At 31.1% G+C, this 21,094-nt stretch overlaps 1 protein-coding gene across 1 annotated transcript; it reads left to right on the top strand.

Annotated features, from left to right (window-relative positions):
• Positions 1–14,258: 14,258 nt before the first annotated feature.
• LOC109789967 (dihydroorotate dehydrogenase (DUF3598)) lies at positions 14,259–20,398 on the top strand. Its single transcript, XM_083070694.1, has 5 exons — positions 14,259–14,743; positions 17,106–17,519; positions 18,559–18,654; positions 19,051–19,190; positions 19,825–20,398. Exons 1-5 carry the CDS (start codon positions 14,345–14,347, stop codon positions 20,279–20,281), a joined length of 1,506 nt encoding a protein of 501 aa, XP_082926820.1. The 5' UTR covers positions 14,259–14,344; the 3' UTR covers positions 20,282–20,398.
• Positions 20,399–21,094: the final 696 nt, after the last annotated feature.

Below are 21,094 nucleotides of genomic sequence, written 5' to 3'. Positions count from 1 at the left end.
TTTTATTTTAAACATCAATTAAATAATACCTTGCTACTTATAATTTATTTAAATATTTATAAATGAATATTACATTAACTCCATTGATTATTTTAATCCTTGTCTTTAATGTTATTTTAAAAGTTAGGCTAAACCATTCAAGTTAATTGATATAATCGTGCTAGTTTCATTGTTTAAAAGCAATTGACTTATGCAAAAATTAGTAAGAATTTGTGAAACAATTATAAAATGAAATATCTTTTAGTAATTTAAAAAAATTCTTATCTTTTGATTTTAATTTACTCAAAGATGTTCATAGTATTTAACTTATGATATATACACCTCCTTTTTATTGCAATTACACATCCTTTATTTAAAAAGGCTAAAATTGTTGATAGTAGAGCTCGAATCCACACACATACTTACGTGGAGAAAATCTTAAGTCTTCCCCCTTAACTAATTAGGCAAAGCACCCACTTGTTCTTTTTGATCAGTTTTTAATACATCACAATGTGTTTCCTTGCTTTTTTCTCTATCAATATAGAATACGTGACTGTTTTAACAGAGTTTTTTTTATTCGCACATTTATTTTAAAGTTTCATGTTGAAATAAAAATTCCAACACAAATTAACATATTTTATAACTAATATCTAGTTTAAAACTTGATATGAAAATATTATGATATAACTTTATAAGATTTTAAATTAGTATTTTATTAATGGTTGATAATTAGAAAATAAAACAAGCATAAATACATTTTTTGAATTTTATATCTTAGATTTAAGATGAATAAATATATTAAGTTAATTAATAATTTATTTAAAATGTTAAAATTTAATTTATAAAAATAATATTTTAAAAGAGAAGTGTTATAATAACACAGGTGTAACTTTTACTAAGTATTACATCGCTCAATAACTTTATATTAAATGTGAATTTTGTAAATTCAATCGTTAGATTGAAAGTTTTTTACTCTTAGATCATATATACAAAATTTTATATGAATTCAAGATGATTTGATACTTCATTCTTGTAAAATAAAATTGACGTAATATATACATTTCAAAATATATTAAAATATGAGTACTTTGATTACCTTCAAGTTGTTGTTCAATTTTAACAAAACTTGATATAAACATATAAAGTGATATGAACTTTCAATCTAACGGTTGAATTTACAAAATTCACATTTAATATAAAGTTATTGAACAGTGTAATACTTAGTAAAAGTTATATCAATGTTATTATAACCCTTCTCATTTTAAAATATAAAAATTATTATTTAAACTTTTAAATTTATATTAGATAATTTAAATTCTATCATAATATTAATTTTAAATAGAAATAAGTAGATTGTTAATTATAAAAATAAGTATATATATATATAAATAAAGATTAATTAAATATAATATAATTATTATTATTATTAGTAATATAATTATTATATATATTATTATATATTATAACGATCTGGACAAATCGAAATGAGAAAGATCCAGAGATACTATAAGTTGAGATTGTATAGTTGAGGATGACTTAAATGAATTAATTTGTGCTACCTATACTAACAACATGCATCTGCTTTTCGGTAGCTTATCTCATCAGAACTCCATAGTTAAGCGTGCTTGACTTGAGGTAATATAGGGATGGGTGACCTTCTGGGAAGTTTCCGAAAAATTGTGTAATTAAGGACAAAACATGCTGAAAAGTGAAGTATTGTGAAATAGAATCCTTGAAAGGCCAAATATGAGTGTTTCGTAGCGACCGAATTTGCGACGTCTATAAAATTTAATAAAATAAAAAATAAATCTTTAGAGACCGATTTATTTGGTCACTAATTTGGTCCCCATACATATCAGGGACTAAAATCATTACAACCATTTTGCGACCGAAATTTTTGGTCGCTATATAGCTTTGCGACTAGGGTTTTTGCGACTACTTAAATTCGGTTGCTAATTTGGTCGCTAAGGTAAATAACGACCGATTTTAGCAATTTAGCGACCAATTTTGGTGGTCGCTAAATGCAATTTTTTTTTGTAGTGATATATATTTAATTTGTGAAAATGATGATTTGGGAGAGAGAACGAAATTGTAGGAAAGTGTCTGTGAGTTAGGTTTTGGAAAAACTGGAGTTTTACTATTTGATTTAATATTGTATTAAATTGGTGAATTAATTGAGTTTTATATTAATTTATAAACATTATTGTTATATTATTGTTATAGATGTGTATTCATGGTGAAATGCTTGAAGGGTATATATGTGAGTCATTGTATTGTGTAGACTTATCTGTATGTGATATGGAATTTGAGTTATGAGATGGGATGTTGTATTGAATATGAATGTGATGTGATTGTGGTTCCTCACACATATGACCAGGGATGAAACGACCCTTGCGTAAGTGATGCTACAGGGATGGCGTGCCCCTGACATAGTGTGGGATGAGTGAGACAATTAATACGTATCACTTATGTTAGATGTCGCGTGGCCTTGTCATAGGGTTAATTGCAAGATTTGTGTGGATTGTGAATGTGATTGTGGTTCCTCACACATATAACTAGGGATGAGACGACCCTTGGATAAGTGATGCTACAAGGATGGCGTGCCCCTGGCATAGTGTGGGATGAGTGAGGCAATTAACCCGTATCACTTATGTCAATTGTGGTGTGGCCTTGGCATAGTGTTAATTATAAGATTTGTGATGATTGTTGATGTGATGTGATTTTGGTTCCTCACACATATGACCAGGGATGAGACGACCCTGGGTAAGTGATGCTACAGGGATGACGTGCCCCTGGCATAGTGTAGGATGAGTGAGACAATTAATACGTATCACTTATGTCTAGAGTGGCACCACCTTGAGGTGGCATGACCATTGGCATAGTGTTAATTGCAAGATTTGTGATAGATTGGTGTGATTGTGAAATTGTGATGTGAATATGATGCATGATTGATAAAATTAGAATGTATGGATATGCTTGTAAAGACTTCATTGATTGATGAGTTATGATAAGATTATGTTGTGTTTTTCCTTGTGTTCTTTACATATAGATGTTTTCTTTTCTCACCGTACAATTTGTAGATATTTTAGGTGAGGAAAATCCGGTTATGAGTGGTATCTAGAATGCCAACAATTGAATTATGGGTATGCTCTGATATTGTGACATCGGGACTGAAAATTTCTAGGATATGGATTTTATTTATATATGGAGTTGTATTTATTATTTTGAAAACATTTTGTAACCTCTTAAGTTTTATTTTCCAAGTTTCATTTTCAAAATATTTTGGATATTGAAGAATGTTTCTAAAGGTTTTATATGAACCCTTTTGCCGATGTTGAAAAATTTATTTCCGTAGTTTATTTACATTATAACAATATATGTGTTGAAGTAGTAAGGGTGTCACACTACCTATATGGTAATTAGCCAAAGCAACAAAACAAATAACATATATAAAAGAGTGAAAATATATATCATTGATATTAAGGCATATATAAAAAATTCATGTAGTACTACAACACATCACAAGTCACACATCTCAAACATAAAAACTCACATAGTTTAAGCCACTAGCCACATGGACTTTTATGCTCCTATCTTTATATACCCATATAAATACTCATATCACTTCCCAAGTAAGCAAGTTTTTTATGACAAAATTTTTTGTTGTTCGGGAGAATTGTAAGAGTATTATTTGTGACACTCTCTATCTCATATTACTAACATATATGAATAATAGTAAACAACAAAAAGTTTGAATAAAATCTTTAATTGTAAGATGATAAGAGTTCTCAAAATACAAAATGACTCCTTAAGTAAAAGACTCACATTTGTTTCGTAAATCAAGTTTTAACTAAAAATTTTAGAGAAAAAAATAGAATAATTAAAAAAATCCGAGTAGCATACAAGGCCATACTCCAAGAGAACTAACAAAAAGTTCCTAGTCAACATAAATGAGTTTTAAAATAAGATTCTAAAAGGAAGCATAAAACATAAATCATAAGCTCCAAGTGTGATGTTGGAACACTACTCCAAGTGTACATAGTTCATAATTGTAGAACCTTAGTTGTAGAGCCATCCATGTACGATTTACAAAAATAAGCCTGGTAAGGAATTATCAAGGCTAGAACAATCCTTTGGTATTTCGTGAATAGACAAATTAAAGAAGACTTCTAACATGCCTACAGATGATCCATTGGATGAAGAAAAGCCTAAACCATTCAAATGAAATTGGTAGATGAAGATGCATCACCCAAACGATCAAGTAATTAATTAGTGATATAAAGAATAAAGTAAAGGCCAAAATTTCCTTCAAAAAGCGAGCTCATATAACCTTGATCTCACATGTATAACCAAAAACTATGAATGAAGCATTACTGGACAAAGAATGGATCTAAGCCATGCAAAAGCAGTTAGATCAATTTCAAAAGAACATCTGAAAGCTTGTATCACATGGGTCATTGGAACAACAAGACAAATTAGTCATTGGAACTACGTGGGTCTATAAGAACAAGCTGGACGAATTAGGTAAAGTTGTGATGAATAAGGCAAGGTTTGTAGTTAAAATGATGGTCCCTAAAGTATATATGTTGAAGATGTATGAATGAGATCACACTGAATCTGATGTTGGGAAGTTTTATCATCAAATTTGTTTCAATGCTCAAAGCAAGCATCATCCAGTGAACTCTCTCACAAGAAGAAAAAGATCATCCTCACCCAGTTTGACAAGCTAATGAAGCATCTAGTGCATGTTGTCAATTTCAATGACACATTCGCAACTTTCGTCTAGAAGAACCTATGCCCAATCTTGGGAAATGAGATCAAAATTTTGTAGCTATAGTTGTTTTCTTCTATGATCTATTTGAAAATGGAATTGATTGGAATACTAAATTGGCCTTGCTACCTAAGCTTCTCTTTCCAAACCAGTTCTTAACACTAGAGGAGTACGTAGACAAATATGGACCTCATTCTTGTCCACCTCCAATATATGAGCCCATGGTTGATGTGTCCCCACCTTCTCTACCTTCCAAGATGCTCATGACTAATGCCCCTCCTTTACTTCTAGCCTCTAATATGGCCATGGTTGCCCCTTCTTCCAAGGTGACATAGTTTGTTGAGCCTAATCTTCTAGTTGGCCCAACTATTCTAGCACTTGAAGCCCCACCTCTCAATTGTTGAGTTTGCTTCTATGTTTGTCACATTTACTCAAGTTGATGCCAAACTAGAAACCCTTAGGGCCAAAAATGGACACCAAATTTGACTAACTCTTTGCCATGCTCCAACAACTCACCAAAAGGGACCAGTCTACCTGGACAATGATGACTTACTCACCTTTTGATTATGATAAAAGGGGGAAAAGTAGACAATTATTGAAATATTTTATTTTATATAAATATATATTTCTTTAGTACAATGGCTTGTTATTTATTTATGGAGTTCTATTTTACTTAAAATATGGTTAAAGAAGTTTTTAGATATTACCTTGTTAAACATGCTTTGATATATATATATATATATATGCATTCTCTGGTCTCTTTTCATAATATATGTTCTAATATATTAGTATCATATTAATGCATAGACTTGGGGGAGTCATCATATAAAACTAACAAATGTTACTATAAAATGTATGCTAACAATATATATGTTATGCTCCAATATATATGTTTGATATGTTGTAGTATACAATGTATGACAAGCATGTTTAAATATATCGCTGATTCAATGACAAGCATTTTTGTTATTTCAATGAATCAATTCATAACTTTGTCGTCATAAAAAATGATGAGATTTTTGAACTAAAGACATTTGTCAACATCTAACACTTTAGTTTTGATCATAACAAACTAATGAACTTGAGAGACAAATATTTAGCTAAATCAATTTAGGAAGCACGTGTCTAAGATGTAAAAAGAATGACCTAAAGATATTTTTGCAGTAACACATTTTACAATCATGTAAAAATAAGACAAGTGTAATACGTAGTAATTGGGATAGTTATCATCTACATCTAGCATCCAACATGTTGTGACGAGCATCTGCATCCTATAGGTGTTCACAAGTACAAAACCTGCATGAGCGTTCTGCACCCATAAAACTCATATTTAAACATTCAAAAAGTCTAATTTATAAGTGCTTCGATAATTCATGGATGTTATAAATGTTATTCTGTTTTATTTTCTCCTTTGTGATTGTGTGCAAAATGATATAATATGTCTAAACCAACACTACAAGAAAAATACAAATTATCTACGGTTATAAATCTGTTGAAAAATTTATATTTCTGACAGAAAAAAATTTGTAGGAAAAGTTATATTACCGACGGATAATTTTCAATGGATACAAATTTATCGGAAAATTTATGTTTCCGACAGATTTTACCGACGGATAATTTTTTATGAATACAAATCTGTTAGAAAATTTATATTTTCGACAGATACAAATCTATCAGAAAATTTATATTTCTGATGGAAAAAAATTTGTAGGAAAAGTTATATTACCGATGAATTTATACTTGTTGAAAATGTAAGAATTTTAACAAAATTTCTTTTACAGATGTTTAAGTCAAAAATTTTCGACGGAATGTTACTAACGGATAATGATTTGTCAAAAATTTGATCTGTCAAAAATATTTAATAATCTATCAAAAATTTCATTCATCAAAAATGTTTAATAATCCGTTCAGTAACAATAAAGATGATTAAAATTGACAATCATATATTAAAAAAGATCAATAAAATTTTAAATATATATATATATATATGTGTGTGTGTGTGTGTAATTTACTAGTCTTTTTTAGATAACAATTTATTAGAATATATATGTGTGTGTGTGTGTGTAATTGACTAGTCTTTTTTAGATAACAATTTATTAGAATATATATATATATATATATATATATATATATATAGAGAGAGAGAGAGAGAGAGAGAGAGAGGAATCAAATGACTCGCAAAGTAACTCTTAGTAAAGTTACTCTGCTTAATAATTCATGGTCTATATTGAATTTCATCGAGTCAACTGTTAAATTAAAAGTTATTAAATTTTACTAATAATTAATAGAAAAAATTGATTAGCTTTGGAATAAATTATTTGCTAACAATATAGTTGAAAAATTAATTATTTTAAATTATTTAACTAGAATCTTATTGACAATTTACTATATGATCTTGATATTTTTGTATAACTAATATCTAAATTTAAATTTGATGCGAAAATATATGATATAATTAGATAAGATTTTAAATTAGTATATTATTAATAGTTGATATTTAGAAAATAAAACAAGGATAAATACATTTTTTGAATTTTATATCTTAGATTTAAGATAAATAAATATATTATATTAATTAATAATTTATTTAAAATGTTAAAATTTAATTTATAAGTATGTAATAAATAAATATATAAATTTATAAATTATTATTTAAACTTTTAAATTTATAAGAAATAATTTAAATTGTATCATAATATTAATTTTAAACACAAATAAGTAAATTGTTAATTATAAAAGTAAGTATATATACAAATAAAGATTAATTAAATATAATAATAATAATAATAATATTATTATTATTATTATTTAATATAATAATTATATATATTATTATATTTTTATAACAGTCCAGACACGCTGGAATGAGAAGGATCCAAAGAAGTACAAGTATGAGATTATATAATTGAGGATGACTTAAATGAATTAATTTGTACTACCTATACTAACAAGATGCATCTACTTTTTGGTAGCTTATCTCATTAGAACTCCACAGTTAAATATGCTTGACTTGGAGTAATTTAGGGATAAGTGACTTTCCAAAAAATGTGTGAGTAAGGATAAAGCACACTGAAAAGTAAAGTGTCGTGAAATGGAATCTTTGAGAGGTCAAATATGAAAGGTGTTACATTAATAAATTTATTAAAATTAAAAAAAAATTTGATAGATTTATCTGTCAGAATCACATAAATTTTCCAACCAATAAATTTATCAAAATCACATAAAGATTTTCAAACAATACCGACGGAATATCAATTGCTAATTTCTGACAAATAATTACCAATGGATATATCCGTTGAAAATTTCTGACGGATTAAATTGTTTCAGACGGGTTTTTTTTTATGTCCCTTTTTCTGATGAATTTGCATCCATCAAAAATTCTCTTTTTCTGACAAATATTCCTTTTTATCGACAGATTATGTCCGTGGAAAATTTACATTTTTCTTATAGTGCAAGTGCAACATCTAGAAGAGAAATGTCAACCATGAAGAGTATAACACCCTAGTTTTCATACCTTATATTAATAATATTTTAGAAATTATTTCAGTATGTTAATGTATTCATTTTGGGATTTTTGGTACTATTTAAGTATTCATATGAGCATATTTTGTTATAAAGCATGATTTGTAATTATTATTTTGGTATTTAATGTAATTATTTTAGAGTTTTAATATTATTTAAATAATTATATGAACATTATTTTATTTATGAGACGTGATTTATAATTATTATTTTGATTAGTGATATATAGGTAACTTTTATGAAATATATTTTATTAATAATTGTGCTTATGTTATTTGATTAAAAGAAAGAGATATGCTTTAATTATATTAATTATTTTATGGAAGGGGAAGGAAGGACGTGATGGTCATTTAATTAATTAGTATTATTATTATTATTATTTTATTTTTATTATTTTAAGAAGGGAATTATCAGAAATTACCAAGAGTCATTTCACGTATTCACTCTTTTGACTCATTTCTCTTCTATGCTCTCTAAAAACCAAGGAGAACGAAGAGAACGAGACCAACCAGATCCTGTCCTTGCTTCATCTTCTACTCATCCAGGTAAGGGAGAGTGAGAAACCTCACTCGGGGGTGTGAGAATAATTATTAGGTAGTAGGATTGGCCCCTAATCCTTTGCCTAATGTATGCCTATAAGAACAGACACTTTATGAAAGTTTTCTATTTTGCTTTGTGATTGTTGTGGTGCATTCCTTGGGTGATTCTGAGTGTGAATATGCGTTCAATTTAGAGAATAGATAAGTTTTGATATGAATTAAAGTGCTCTATGAATTTTTACAGGAAACCTTATGAGAAACAGACAAATTTTGAGTGTTTTGTATTTTGGCTTCTAAGTTTTCTGTTGTATTCCTTGATGATTACTGTCGCAACCCGAAAATTTCCGATCTCGCGACTAATGGTTTAGACATCCTTTTAAAAATCTCATCAATTAAGGAATGCCCGGACACCAGACTAATCCTTAATTAATGATTTTGAGAATAGGTTCTTGGAGTCGCCACCAATGTTTTACTCAAAACATTGGAAAAAGAAAAGGTTTTTTAAAAATTCAATAATGGCCTTGATAGCCAGAATTGGGTTCGGGAGTCGGTTACGTGTAGGGAAGGTATTAAGCACCCCTACAACGCCCCCAATCGGTACCCTATGATGAAGTTAATGTGATAAGAAATAATAAATTAAATATTAAATCCCCTTTATTAATAACTATTTACATACTTGAAATTTAAATAATACAATTAACCCTAAAATATCTACATTATTATTTTTATTATAACAATAATTATTATAAATAAGAAATAAAAAAGAGAGAAAGAAATTAACTGAAATACCTCTTGAATAAGCTCTATTGGATCTTCAAAATAGGGAGATTTGAGGTGCTTTGTGGCAACCTTTCGCACTATAATTACCTCACAACACTCAAGAAATACAATAGAAGAGAGAAAGAATATAGAGATGCGACACAAATCTCAAGAAATATAATAAAAGGGAGAGAGATCGATAATTTTCGTGCTCAAAGGAGTCTTATTCAAAATTTCTCTGGCCGCCCCCAGAACTATGCCCGAGATCTCTATTTATAGGCATCAAATGTGGGCCGGAACGGCCCGTTCTGGATTCGGAACGGCTCGTTCAGAATCCGAACGTTATGCACCATTTTCGTACCCTAGAACGGCCCGTTCTGAAATTAGAACGGCCCATTCTGGGGAACCAGAACAGCCCGTTCTGATTTCAGAATGGCCTGTTCCGGACTTAGGAACGGCCCGTTCCGATTTTGGAATGGCCCGTTCTAGTCTAGAACGGCCTGTTCTAGATAACAATTTTTAGGCCATTGAGAAGCCTTGGAACGGCCCGTTCCAATTCGAGAACGGTCCGTTCCGAACTTGGGAACGACCCATTCCGATTTTGGAACGGCCCGTTCCGGGCCACTAAAAAAAGTTAATTTGGGTTTTTGGGCCCTCTGATGTCCTATCTTGTTTGTATGCCCCCGGGATGAAATTGGGTGTCTACAATTACTAAGCATAAATGTATGTTTAATTTTGAGTTTGGATATGTTTTGATATGGATTAGAGTGCTCTATGGGTTCCTACGAGAAATCCTATGAGAAATAGACAAATTTTGAATATTTTTTGTTTCGGCTACTGAGTTTTCTGTTGTGTTTCTTGATGTTTGTTGAGTGTAAATATGTGTTTAATTTTGAAAATAGACAAGTTTTGATATGAATTAGAGTGCTCTGTGGGTTCCTGTGAGAAACCCTATGAAGTGAAATTAGGGATATGATCTTTGGATGAATTTTGAGGCATTATATATAAAATTGATGATGCATTCGTGTTTTGGGTAACATTTGGAGTGTTTTGACCTATTAAAATATTATATTACTAGGCTAGTTGTAAAAAAATGCGTGAAATCATGAAGTTGGATTTATGACCTTTATGCTTCATATGTTATGAATTGCGAATTGAATGTGTATGAAGTTGAATAATTTCCTGTTATGGTTTGTGTGTTATTTTGATGTATATGCCTATGAGAGGTTTCTTGTATTAGACTACGTGAATATGATGAGACAATGTGAAAAATGAATATGAGACATGAGATATGATATATGAGTAACTATAACAAGTGAAATAATGAGTCAATGAAGTGTGAGTGTGTGACATGCATCATGTGCATCTATGTGATAGGTACGATGTGGAGTACACCGTTAGGGAAGACCCTCCTTGTGTAAGAGCTTGGGGAGTCTTAGGGGATAGTGTGGTTTGAATATCTTGATTTTTCCTATCTGTGAGCACGAGATGTAACTTGCGCAACTTCACTATCCCAACCAGACCCTAGCAGTACATCTTTCTAGTTAAGAATGTATGGATAGCTCCCTACATGTACTCCTAGACTACCTTAGGTGTGTTGTTTAGGCAGCACACCAGTGATATGTGATATGTGACTAGCGCCACATGCATGGATTTGTGAGTTGAGTCTATAGCATCATTGCATAATGAGCGACTGTGTATGTGCTATTAATGTATGTATAAGTTAAGTTGTGCTTGATTAATGTGTGTTTTGTGTTGTGCTTTGTTATGATTTGTATGTGTGTTGCCTGACCATTATTTTTACACCTTAACCTGAGTGAGATGTTTCTCATTTCCCTGTTTGTTATATGTGTGTCTTCTATTGTGTTGCAGATAACCATCAACATGAGGATGTTGGTGATGAAGCTTAGGCTTCACTTGGACGTGCTCTGATAGGATATGTGACATCAGGGCGTAGTTAGGACTAGTTTATAATGTTATTTCCATTAAACTATTTTGAGATCCTCAATTTCTTTCCTTTGAAATTGCTGCATTGGAGATATTGTTTACGAGTTTATGAATGTGAATCCTCTACGTAAGATACTTGAGATTCTGGTTTTATTTATGAAAGATTTTAGTTATTCCTATTTATTGTGTAATTATGAATATGGGGTAGAGGGTGTCATAAAGAGAAATCAACATATACAATGATAGGTTCAGAAGTCCTTGCTCTCTACTTCATTCCCTTACCATGACAAAGCATTTATGAAGCTCTGAAGTATCTAAATGCAAGTGTAGAACAACCATATTGTGAAGATTGAAGATCATCTTTCTCAATGGCCACCCCATAAACCAACATAAGACTTTTCAATATATTTTGTCCTCACTTACACACTTTCTGGAAAACTTCTCTGAAGGTCACTCATCCCTAAATTACTCCAAGTAAAGTATGCTTAACTATGAAGTTATTATGGGATATGCTACCGAAAAGTAAATACATTTTGTTGGTATAGGTAATACAAATTAAATCCTTTAAGTCATTATTGATTGTACAATCTCATACTTACACAATTTTTGGATCCCTCTCATTTTGGTATGTCTAACTTGTTACAAGCCCACCAACTTCCGTTTGGTTTATCCTTGAACCACATCGTATTGGGAGAAAAGACCTACTTTGATACCATTTGTAACACCCCTTCGATTTGACGTCTCAACAGCTTCACTCCTTGCGACTTCACACGATAACATTTTACATAACTCCTCGTTGGTCAGAACCCTTCATATTTCAGAACCCTCCATGGGTAGCCCTTTTAGAGATCTTTGGTCGCTTCTTGGATCAACGACTAACCCCACAAACCAACACAAGACATTTTAGCGTGCTTTGTCCTCACTTACACATTTTTTGGGAAACTTCCTAGAAGGTCACCCATATCTAAATTACTGCAAGTAAAACATTCTTAACTATGGAGTTCTTGTAGGATGTGCTACCAAAAAATAGATACATCTTGTTGGCATAGGTAGTACAAATTAATTCCTTTAAGTCACCCTTAATTGTACAATCTCATACTTGCATAATCTTTGAATTCCTCTCATTTTGGTGTGTCCAGGCTGTTACATATAAATACAAAAAGACTTCAAGAGAAGAAAAATAATAGTTGTGTCAATATTGTAAAAATGATTTCAAGTTGTCAATACTCTATAAAAATCACGCTAAGTATAAGTCTTATATATCATTTAACACGTGACAAACATCTATGTCCTGTAGGCATAAGTCTTATATATCATCGTCTAGTGGACAATCAGAGAATAGCTTAAGTTTCAAGTATACCCAAACTTACATATCCTCTCTGTGAGGGTCTATCATAAACACTTTATAGAATAATGCAACGAATTATTACAAGCAGGCTAGAAGTGACAAAGAGAATACTTGTTGTAATTAGGAGTGATACTAAAGAATACTTGTTTGTAAAAGTTTTCAAGTTAGTAAAATCCTTCAAGTTCGAATGTAACTAGACATAGTTAAAAATAAGTGAACTAGTATAAAAATATTTTATGTTATTACCTTATCTTTCTTTCCTCACACTCTTTAGACGACTGACTTTTATAAATTTATATCTTTTCATTTGTTATAGGTTTTAAAATACACACACCATCAACCTCCTTTTTTCTATGTATTTCATTTAACCTTTAGTTTTTTCTTTAATAAAAGTATTTTTTTAGAGATTTCTTAATCTCTTGTTTCTATTAATTTATTTTTATTCTTATTTCAAAATTATATTTCAATAATATTTTTAAAAATATCAATTATTAAAAAAAATTATTTATCATAAATTTAAAATATAATTCATTTAATAAAAATAATTATTTTAAAAAAAATTTAACGATTCAATACATACATACTAGCACTTGAAATTAGAAAAGAAAAATATTAAGCCTTAAAATCACATTAATCTCTATAATATAACTTTCCAAGTAACTCTTCAAACACATAATGTCAAATAAAAAATAAATATTCATTAAAAGTATTATTATTATTAGATTTAATCTCCATGAAATTTTTATAATTTTTTATTAGTTTTTTAAATTAAAAAAATTTGTAACTGTGTCTTTCATTTTTTAAATATTTTTGTAATTTAATCTATTGAATATATAAACTTTCACAAATTATTCTTTGTATCATCATATTTAGACAACTATATTAGTAATACTTTGTTAAAATTACGTACTATTCCAAAAATTTTATAAATGATACATATGGATAATGAGATGAAATATTAATGAGACATGGATATAAAAAATATATTTTGTGAAATTTTATGAATTGTAAATAATTTTTAATTCAGAGAACTAAATTACAAGAATATAAAAATTAAAAAAAAATAAATTTAATTAAAAATTGTTTAAAAAATTATGGATAGATGATGTTTTAAATCTTATCATTATTTGGAAGTCTACTTGTAATTCATTTTACGGCAGAATTCTATATGTAATTTTTTTTTTAAAGATAGTAAAAATTATAAAGATAATTACAGTAAAGATTGAACCTAAGTTTTCATGTTTTTAACTATCACAATCCCTCTACCCAACTACTAGGCTAACCCTATGGTTCTATTCTATATGTAGTTATGTAACCACACAAAATAAATAAATAAATTAAAAATTAAAAATTCCATTTTTATTGCTAAGTGTTAACCAATAACCATGTTCTCCAAGGTTACCTTGTGAGTGCGAAACCTCAAAAGAAAAACTGGTTTTGTGCTCCATCTACATTCCAAAGCTCACACAAGTCACAAGCATGCAATCCCCTTCTTCGCTTTACCGCAGCAACAGCTTCTTCACCACACACCACCACCTTGGCTTCCACCACACCCTCTCTTCCACCCACACCTCCCTTCCCTCTCTTGGCTTCTCCCCCTCCCTCCCCAGCCCATCATGTTCCACAAGGCTCATAACAGCCCAGGCCCACAAGCCCAATCACAAGAAGAATGGTCCCAAAGAGGGTGTGAGGGTGAGGGGCAACAAGGAGAATGTGTGGAGCATTGACAATGAGCTTGCCAAGGTGGCTTCTTCTCAGAAGGATAAGAGGAGGAAGCAGAGAGGGAAGAGGGTGGTGCGGAGGAAGGGTCCAAAGGGTGGAAGGGTCATTGTCTCTGGGGCTATGTTGGTGGAGGTTGAGACTGTTCTTCAGACTCAGGTGCTCTTTTCCTCACTTGGGTCTCTTTCAATTTAATAAATTGATGCAAAGTTGTTGGCTTTTGCTTTGTTTTGGGAAGGGAATTGATGTGGGGGGCTGGGGCTGGGTAGTTAGTTGAAGACGTAGAAATTGATTAAGAAAGGTTAAAATGAACATAGTGAATAAGTCCTCAACTCGCAGAGACTTGAAAATCAAATAATTCTGCTGGTGTAAGTGAAGGAAAGAAAATGAGAGCAAGGTCCTTAGGTCATTTTGATGAATGGTGGGCTAAAGGATATAGTGCCAACAGTAGTAAATCTGTTCGAATGAATTAATAGTAATCATTTTATATGATGTATTGTATAAACCACATGGATTATACAAGTTGGATGGAACAGTTTTCAGCTTCATTTCGTTTCATCTTCCTGCTATTATCCTTCCAGAGTTTTCTTTTACTTTTTCCGCACAGTACTGTTCTGTGTGTGATGTCTTATACTAGCAGTTTGGGAAGTCCAAACCAAACATGCCAATCATGTGGCAGAACTTATGCTTTGGTGAATTATTGTATATTCATACCATTTCAATATAATTAATTTGACAGTGGTGAGTGTTATAACTTATAAGTGGTTAGTTTTGTTCATAACTTGTCAAAAACTGCTGCTGGGAACTTCTGTCTGTGTGTGTATAGCGGAACTTTTGAGCCTATCTGATGATTGAAATGTTAAAACATGAAAATGTTGTTCTTGATCATATTTTTTCTAGACAATTAAATAGAATGTGAAATACACAATTTAAAGGATTTGACTCCTCTAAAGTGAGAAATTGCACTTTAGAAAATAAAGTATAATAATAACCGTTAATTAAAAAACCAACGGTTGTAATATAATAAGTTTTAGATTTTATTCTACAAAGAATTTGATTTTATCACAATTCTCAATTGATGATTTTCTAATCAACAATTTTTTATTTATCCTCTAAAGTACACTCCCTCATTTTAGAAGAACCAAATCCCAATTTAAATTAGGAAAATAGTGGGAAGTCCCGTGTTAAAATTCAATTGCAAAGTATGGGACAAGTCCCACATTGGAATTATGGGATTCTAGTGTTGGTTTACAATGCCTTGGGCTCTCCAACTACAATAGCTAGCATTTGTTGTGTGGTTCTCCCAAGGTTCTTATCAATTGGTGTCAGAGCCTTACACCATATCTCTCAACCGGAGACGAGTGGCGTGGGTGGTGATGCCAGCATTTCAGTGTTTGCCCGGGACTAGTCAAAGGGAACTAGTGTGCACAGCCACTCCACGTGAGCACCGGGGTTGTGGAGCATGGTGGAATGTTAGGATCTAATTGCAACTACAATAGCTAGCAGCTAGCTTTTGTAGTGTGGTCCTCCCAAGGTTCTATCATTCTGTTGTCTTCTTTAGATTAATGACTGATAACATATTATGTGGATTAAACCCCAAAAAGGAAAGGAGATGCTTTACAGCCTGCCGGAGTTCATATTGTTAAGTTTTAAGGATCAATGATTACCTAATGGTGCTTAAAATTTTTCTTGATACTAAGGTTTTACTTTTAATAATTCTTTTTCAAAAATTGGCTTTGCATGTTTTACTTCAGTTGCCAATAACATAAAGAACTGAGAAAATAAATTTATTTTATTGTTTTGGGGCCCAAGGTTTGCATAAGTGGGTGAAGTTTTGAATGTTTCTCTACAACTTTGTTCATTTAAATTTTATTCGAAGATCTGGAGGAGATTGTATGTGTACCGTGTGTTTTAGGGCTTGCTTTTGGGTTTTGCAGCGGTTTGAGAATTTCAAGTTTGAAAATAAGGAATTCATCTATAACATGGGTGGTTTCTTCTGATTGTAAAACTTTTTAGTTTGAAAAAGATTAAACTGTGTGATGGATGAATTCCACCAATTGCATTATGGATAAAATTTAGCTAGACATTTCGTAGAAATCTACTTCAGTGCCGCTGTCATTTTTTTTTTCTACATTTTTTATATGTACTTTCTTTATTCTCTATTATAAGCAAAAAAAAAAAAAAAAAGAACTGTTTTTATCCATATTAAGAATATCTGCATTAAATTTTACTAATTATGTACATTCTTCCTAAATTGTTCTTATTATAAATGTCAAAAGAAGTAGTGCAGTTGAAAAGTCATGCATTAAAGGAGAGATATTTTAGGAAGAGTATCATTATATGAGACAAAAGTAGTTGAAATTTGCTTACATTTAAGAACAAAAAAAAAGTGTTTTTTACTTATAATAGAGAATAGAGGGAGTATATGTTATTGATAATTTGATATCTGCACTAAACGTAGAAATGATTCCTAGTTCAAATTGCAATGAACATTATACTGACCGAGTGGACAATCTTTCAGGAACCAGTGATAAAACCAGCTTGGAATACATTTGCTAGTAGTCTCAGTGGAATTTGGAAGGGTGTTGGTGCTGTGTTTTCTCCCATCACAGCTGAAATGGAACCAATGGAAATAGGTAGCAGGAATGAAAATCTATATGACTGCTATACTCTTTCCCGTATAGAGGCTGTACCATCAACTTCGGGTGAACGTACATCTCAAATTCAGAGAAAGGTTAACTGGGTGACCTTGAATCCTTATGGTGAAATACCACAGCATAATGAAGGCAGCAATGGAACCAAAGACGGGCAGCAAAAATACAGTGAAAATGTAACAAATCATGTTTTGCCTACATTTGAATCCTTTGACTTTAAAAGGAGTGATGTGATGGAAGAAGATGTCATGGGCTGTGAACCAGGACTTGTTTACTTTGAAGTAAGATTCTTGCCATGCTAGTTTAAATTTGTTTATGCAAAGTGAGTTATTATTTCGAGGATATGTTATCACTTTTTTGAAGTATTAGTTTTCCATGCAGAAAACACTATTTTCTCACTGTTTTATAAATAAAAGGAAATACCCTTTTCCTGGTCCAGTGAAGTTAAACCTCTCCAAAAAATATTGCATAGTAATAAATAAATAAATAAATCTTTATTCTGTTGCCAAAACATATTTTTAATGTCCTTTATGTTGTTTTCTAATGTTCTTCTAGTGCTAAGACTTTTACCTCCTTGATCATTCCCATTTTCCTTCTACTGGTAATGTTCTTAACAAAAAAACAAAAAAAAAAAAGGAGGAGAAACTCTTTGATCATTCCCATTTTCTTTTCTTGAGATATACTCTAGAGAGTTGAGTGTCTAACTATAATCCCTTCCAAAAGTTTCATCTTCGCCTCAATGTGAAAATCTGGAAACTGCTTCAGTGCTTCTGTATTGTCTCAACTGTTTTATTTTAACCTCTCACTGGAATCTCTTCCATTCTACTGATATCAATGAAGATGCATCACTGAAATCTCCTGCCATTAAGATGCATCATAGATCATGATAGGGGTTGGTTTTCTGACTGAAAAAGTTTATAGAGAATGCTCTGGCACTTCCTTTTTTGCATGTTCCCAAGAACTTTGGCTCATTTGTTATAGTTAGATACCTTATCCTGCATTCCTTGTAACTGCTGTGGACAACTTTGTATTGTTTCATTAGCCTTTTTAATGAAATTCACGATACTTATGACAGTTAATTGCTTGGGTCTTGCTGATATCTATGTCAACTATTTTTAAACATTTACTGTGGATAATCATTTTTAAAGTTTAATAGTCATGCAGTATCAAGAGAATACCCCTAAATTATAATGAAATCGATCATACAATATGCCTAACGTTGTTTAGAATCTGAATGAACAGCATACACTACTGATATTTCATTTTTCTTCCATTTGTATTTCATAAATAATAAATAATTATGATTCCGTATATTTTCAGGATGGGTCTTATTCTCGAGGTCCTATGGATATTCCAGTGGGTGAATCATCTGATGACACAAAGTACTATATCACACCAACTTTCAAGTTTGAACAAGTATGTCTTGCATGCAACTTACAGAATATCATATTTATAGATCCTTCCCTAGTGTCAATTGCTATTTCTACTTCTGTCTTAATTATAAGCAACAAATTATATTTTTCCTTGGTCCTAAACTCCTAATATAAGCAACAACAATCATCGGTTTTCAAAATTACTCAGGAATAAATTTCATTTATATTCTTAATTTATTATTAATTCTATTTTCTATGTGTTCACTTATTTCTTATGTAGTAGGTGTCTACTAAAGGGTATCTCTAGAATAAAATTTGAATTTATGGTGGAATTAATTAAAAATAACTAATTCAACTACTTTTTTTGATCTTGATAATTTGTCTCATATTTCTCCAGCAAGAGTTATAATTTCTTTTGTCACAATTTCTCCTTTTCTAGTGCTTGGTTAAAGGCTGCCACAAAAGGATCCGAATCATCCATACCATAGAATTCATTAATGGTGGTTCGGACATACAGATAATGAGAGTCGCTGTGTATGAAGAAGAATGGGTCAGTCCTGCTTCCATTGATGACCAGAGGTACTTGTTCTTTATTTTCATATTGTTCCAATTCGTGACTATGAAGCACTTATTGACATTCAGTTAAACACAAAATACCATGCAACTGGTAAATGTGAAGTGAACCCAACAAATTGGATTTAAAAGATAAATTAACATGATGTTTAATGCAATATGACATGGATCCTGGCATGTGCATTTACTTAGTTCCTATTTGAATAAACTTTTCTTTAAACTCTCATAAGAGAAAAAAAAAAGTTTAGAGAAAATAAGCTATAAGAAAAAAATTTAACTTTAAGAAAATAAGCTATATATTGATAGTGTAAAATAGTTTTATACTATCATTCAATCACAAACAATCAAGTGTGTAAAGTTTATTGACTTTTATAATAACTATCTTAAAAGTTACACTAACAATGCATGATGATTAAACCCTTAAGTTTATCTCACTTGAAAAGTTAATGTAAGAGAACTTTTATAAAGCTTGAAGTGTATAAGTTTATTTTAACTTATGGACAAAACTTGATTCATTTCACCTTCACATTTTCTTCATATTTGAGTGCTTATTGTTAAGTTTATCCAACCATGCCATTATAGTTTGTCATTTTCCTTTATCTTGAGTTCAAGAAAATGACTAGTGCTACATTTGAAACAGTGATGACATGGACTTCGAAGTAAAGCCATTGTCACAAAGAAAACGAACGAAACCATCGGACCTGACAGGGTCATGGAAAGTCTTTGAGGTCAGTGCAACTCCTGTGTATGGCGAGGAGGAGCGGCTTGACCCGGAAGAAGGCAACAGCCACGCCCTATTTGTGTACCTTTGTATGGAAAATCTGAAGAAGAGGAGCCTCCCTGAGAATACAAACTACTTCGGAGAGGAGGAGCGGCTTGACATGCAGGATGTGACCATGCTATGGCTTCCTGGGGGTGTGACATGCTATGTTGACATCAACAAAGATGGCATTCTTTGTATTGGAGTTGGTTGGTACTCTGATGAAGGGATCAACCTTGTGATGGAGAGAGACTATGGGTTGGATGGAAAGCTTAAAGAGGTGAGATGGAAATCTGAGGTGAAGAGAAGGTGGTCTAGTCCTCCTCCAATTGAATAGATTATGGGAATTAGAGGCTTGTAAATTACTTAATATTAGTATATGAGAAATGCAAAGTAAATTCAATGTTATACATGGTTCGAGTATAATGATGTTTTGCATGTGTTTTTATCATCACTTGTCTGTTTTGATTTTTGGTTTGTTATACATAGTCCCATTTTTTACATGAACAGTGAACCGTTGAGTTTCAACTCCACCCAATTTTAATGCTCGAAATTCCGCATCCTATTGTTTTTGCTTTTACTTCTTTCGGTGTGTTCTTGCACGGCCAATCACACACCACACGCCAATTTGCAGAGTTTACATTCTTTTATTAAGTCAACTTCTTAAACTAAAATATGAAAAGAAAAGAAAAAGTAAAATTCTTACCAGCCGTGGGACTTGAACTCGCATGCTGCAGAAAATTTAAGAAAGTTGAGTTTAATTTAACACATCTAGCTTTGTATGGTGTTTTTTCATGTATTGCTTTGTATAAAAGAAAAACGAGAAATTTTAGATGAGACTTGAATTTAGATGAATGTGATTATTTAATTAGTTATTTTTGACATTTTCATTCCTATTTTAAAACCAAAAGAAATACAATTTGGGTTTTTAAGTATATTAATAATAGCCACAATGAAGTTAGCCATTATATACCAAAAAGACAAATTGTACGTCTTCTTTACAATAAGATTTGGCTCTTGTATATATAATGTATCCAATTCAGATTTTAATATTAAATTGATACTTATAAAATTCATTAAACTCAATTTGACATCTTAGTTCCCAATCATGTTTTAGTCTTCAATTTTAGCTATAACTACAGCTTGACAT

Source organism: Cajanus cajan, chromosome 3 (genome assembly GCF_000230855.2).
Source record: "Cajanus cajan strain Asha chromosome 3, NIPB_CcT2T_4, whole genome shotgun sequence".
NCBI classification, from domain to species: domain Eukaryota; kingdom Viridiplantae; phylum Streptophyta; class Magnoliopsida; order Fabales; family Fabaceae; genus Cajanus; species Cajanus cajan.
Note: the sequence above shows the minus strand (reverse complement) of the source record. Positions and strands in the feature narration are given on the sequence as shown.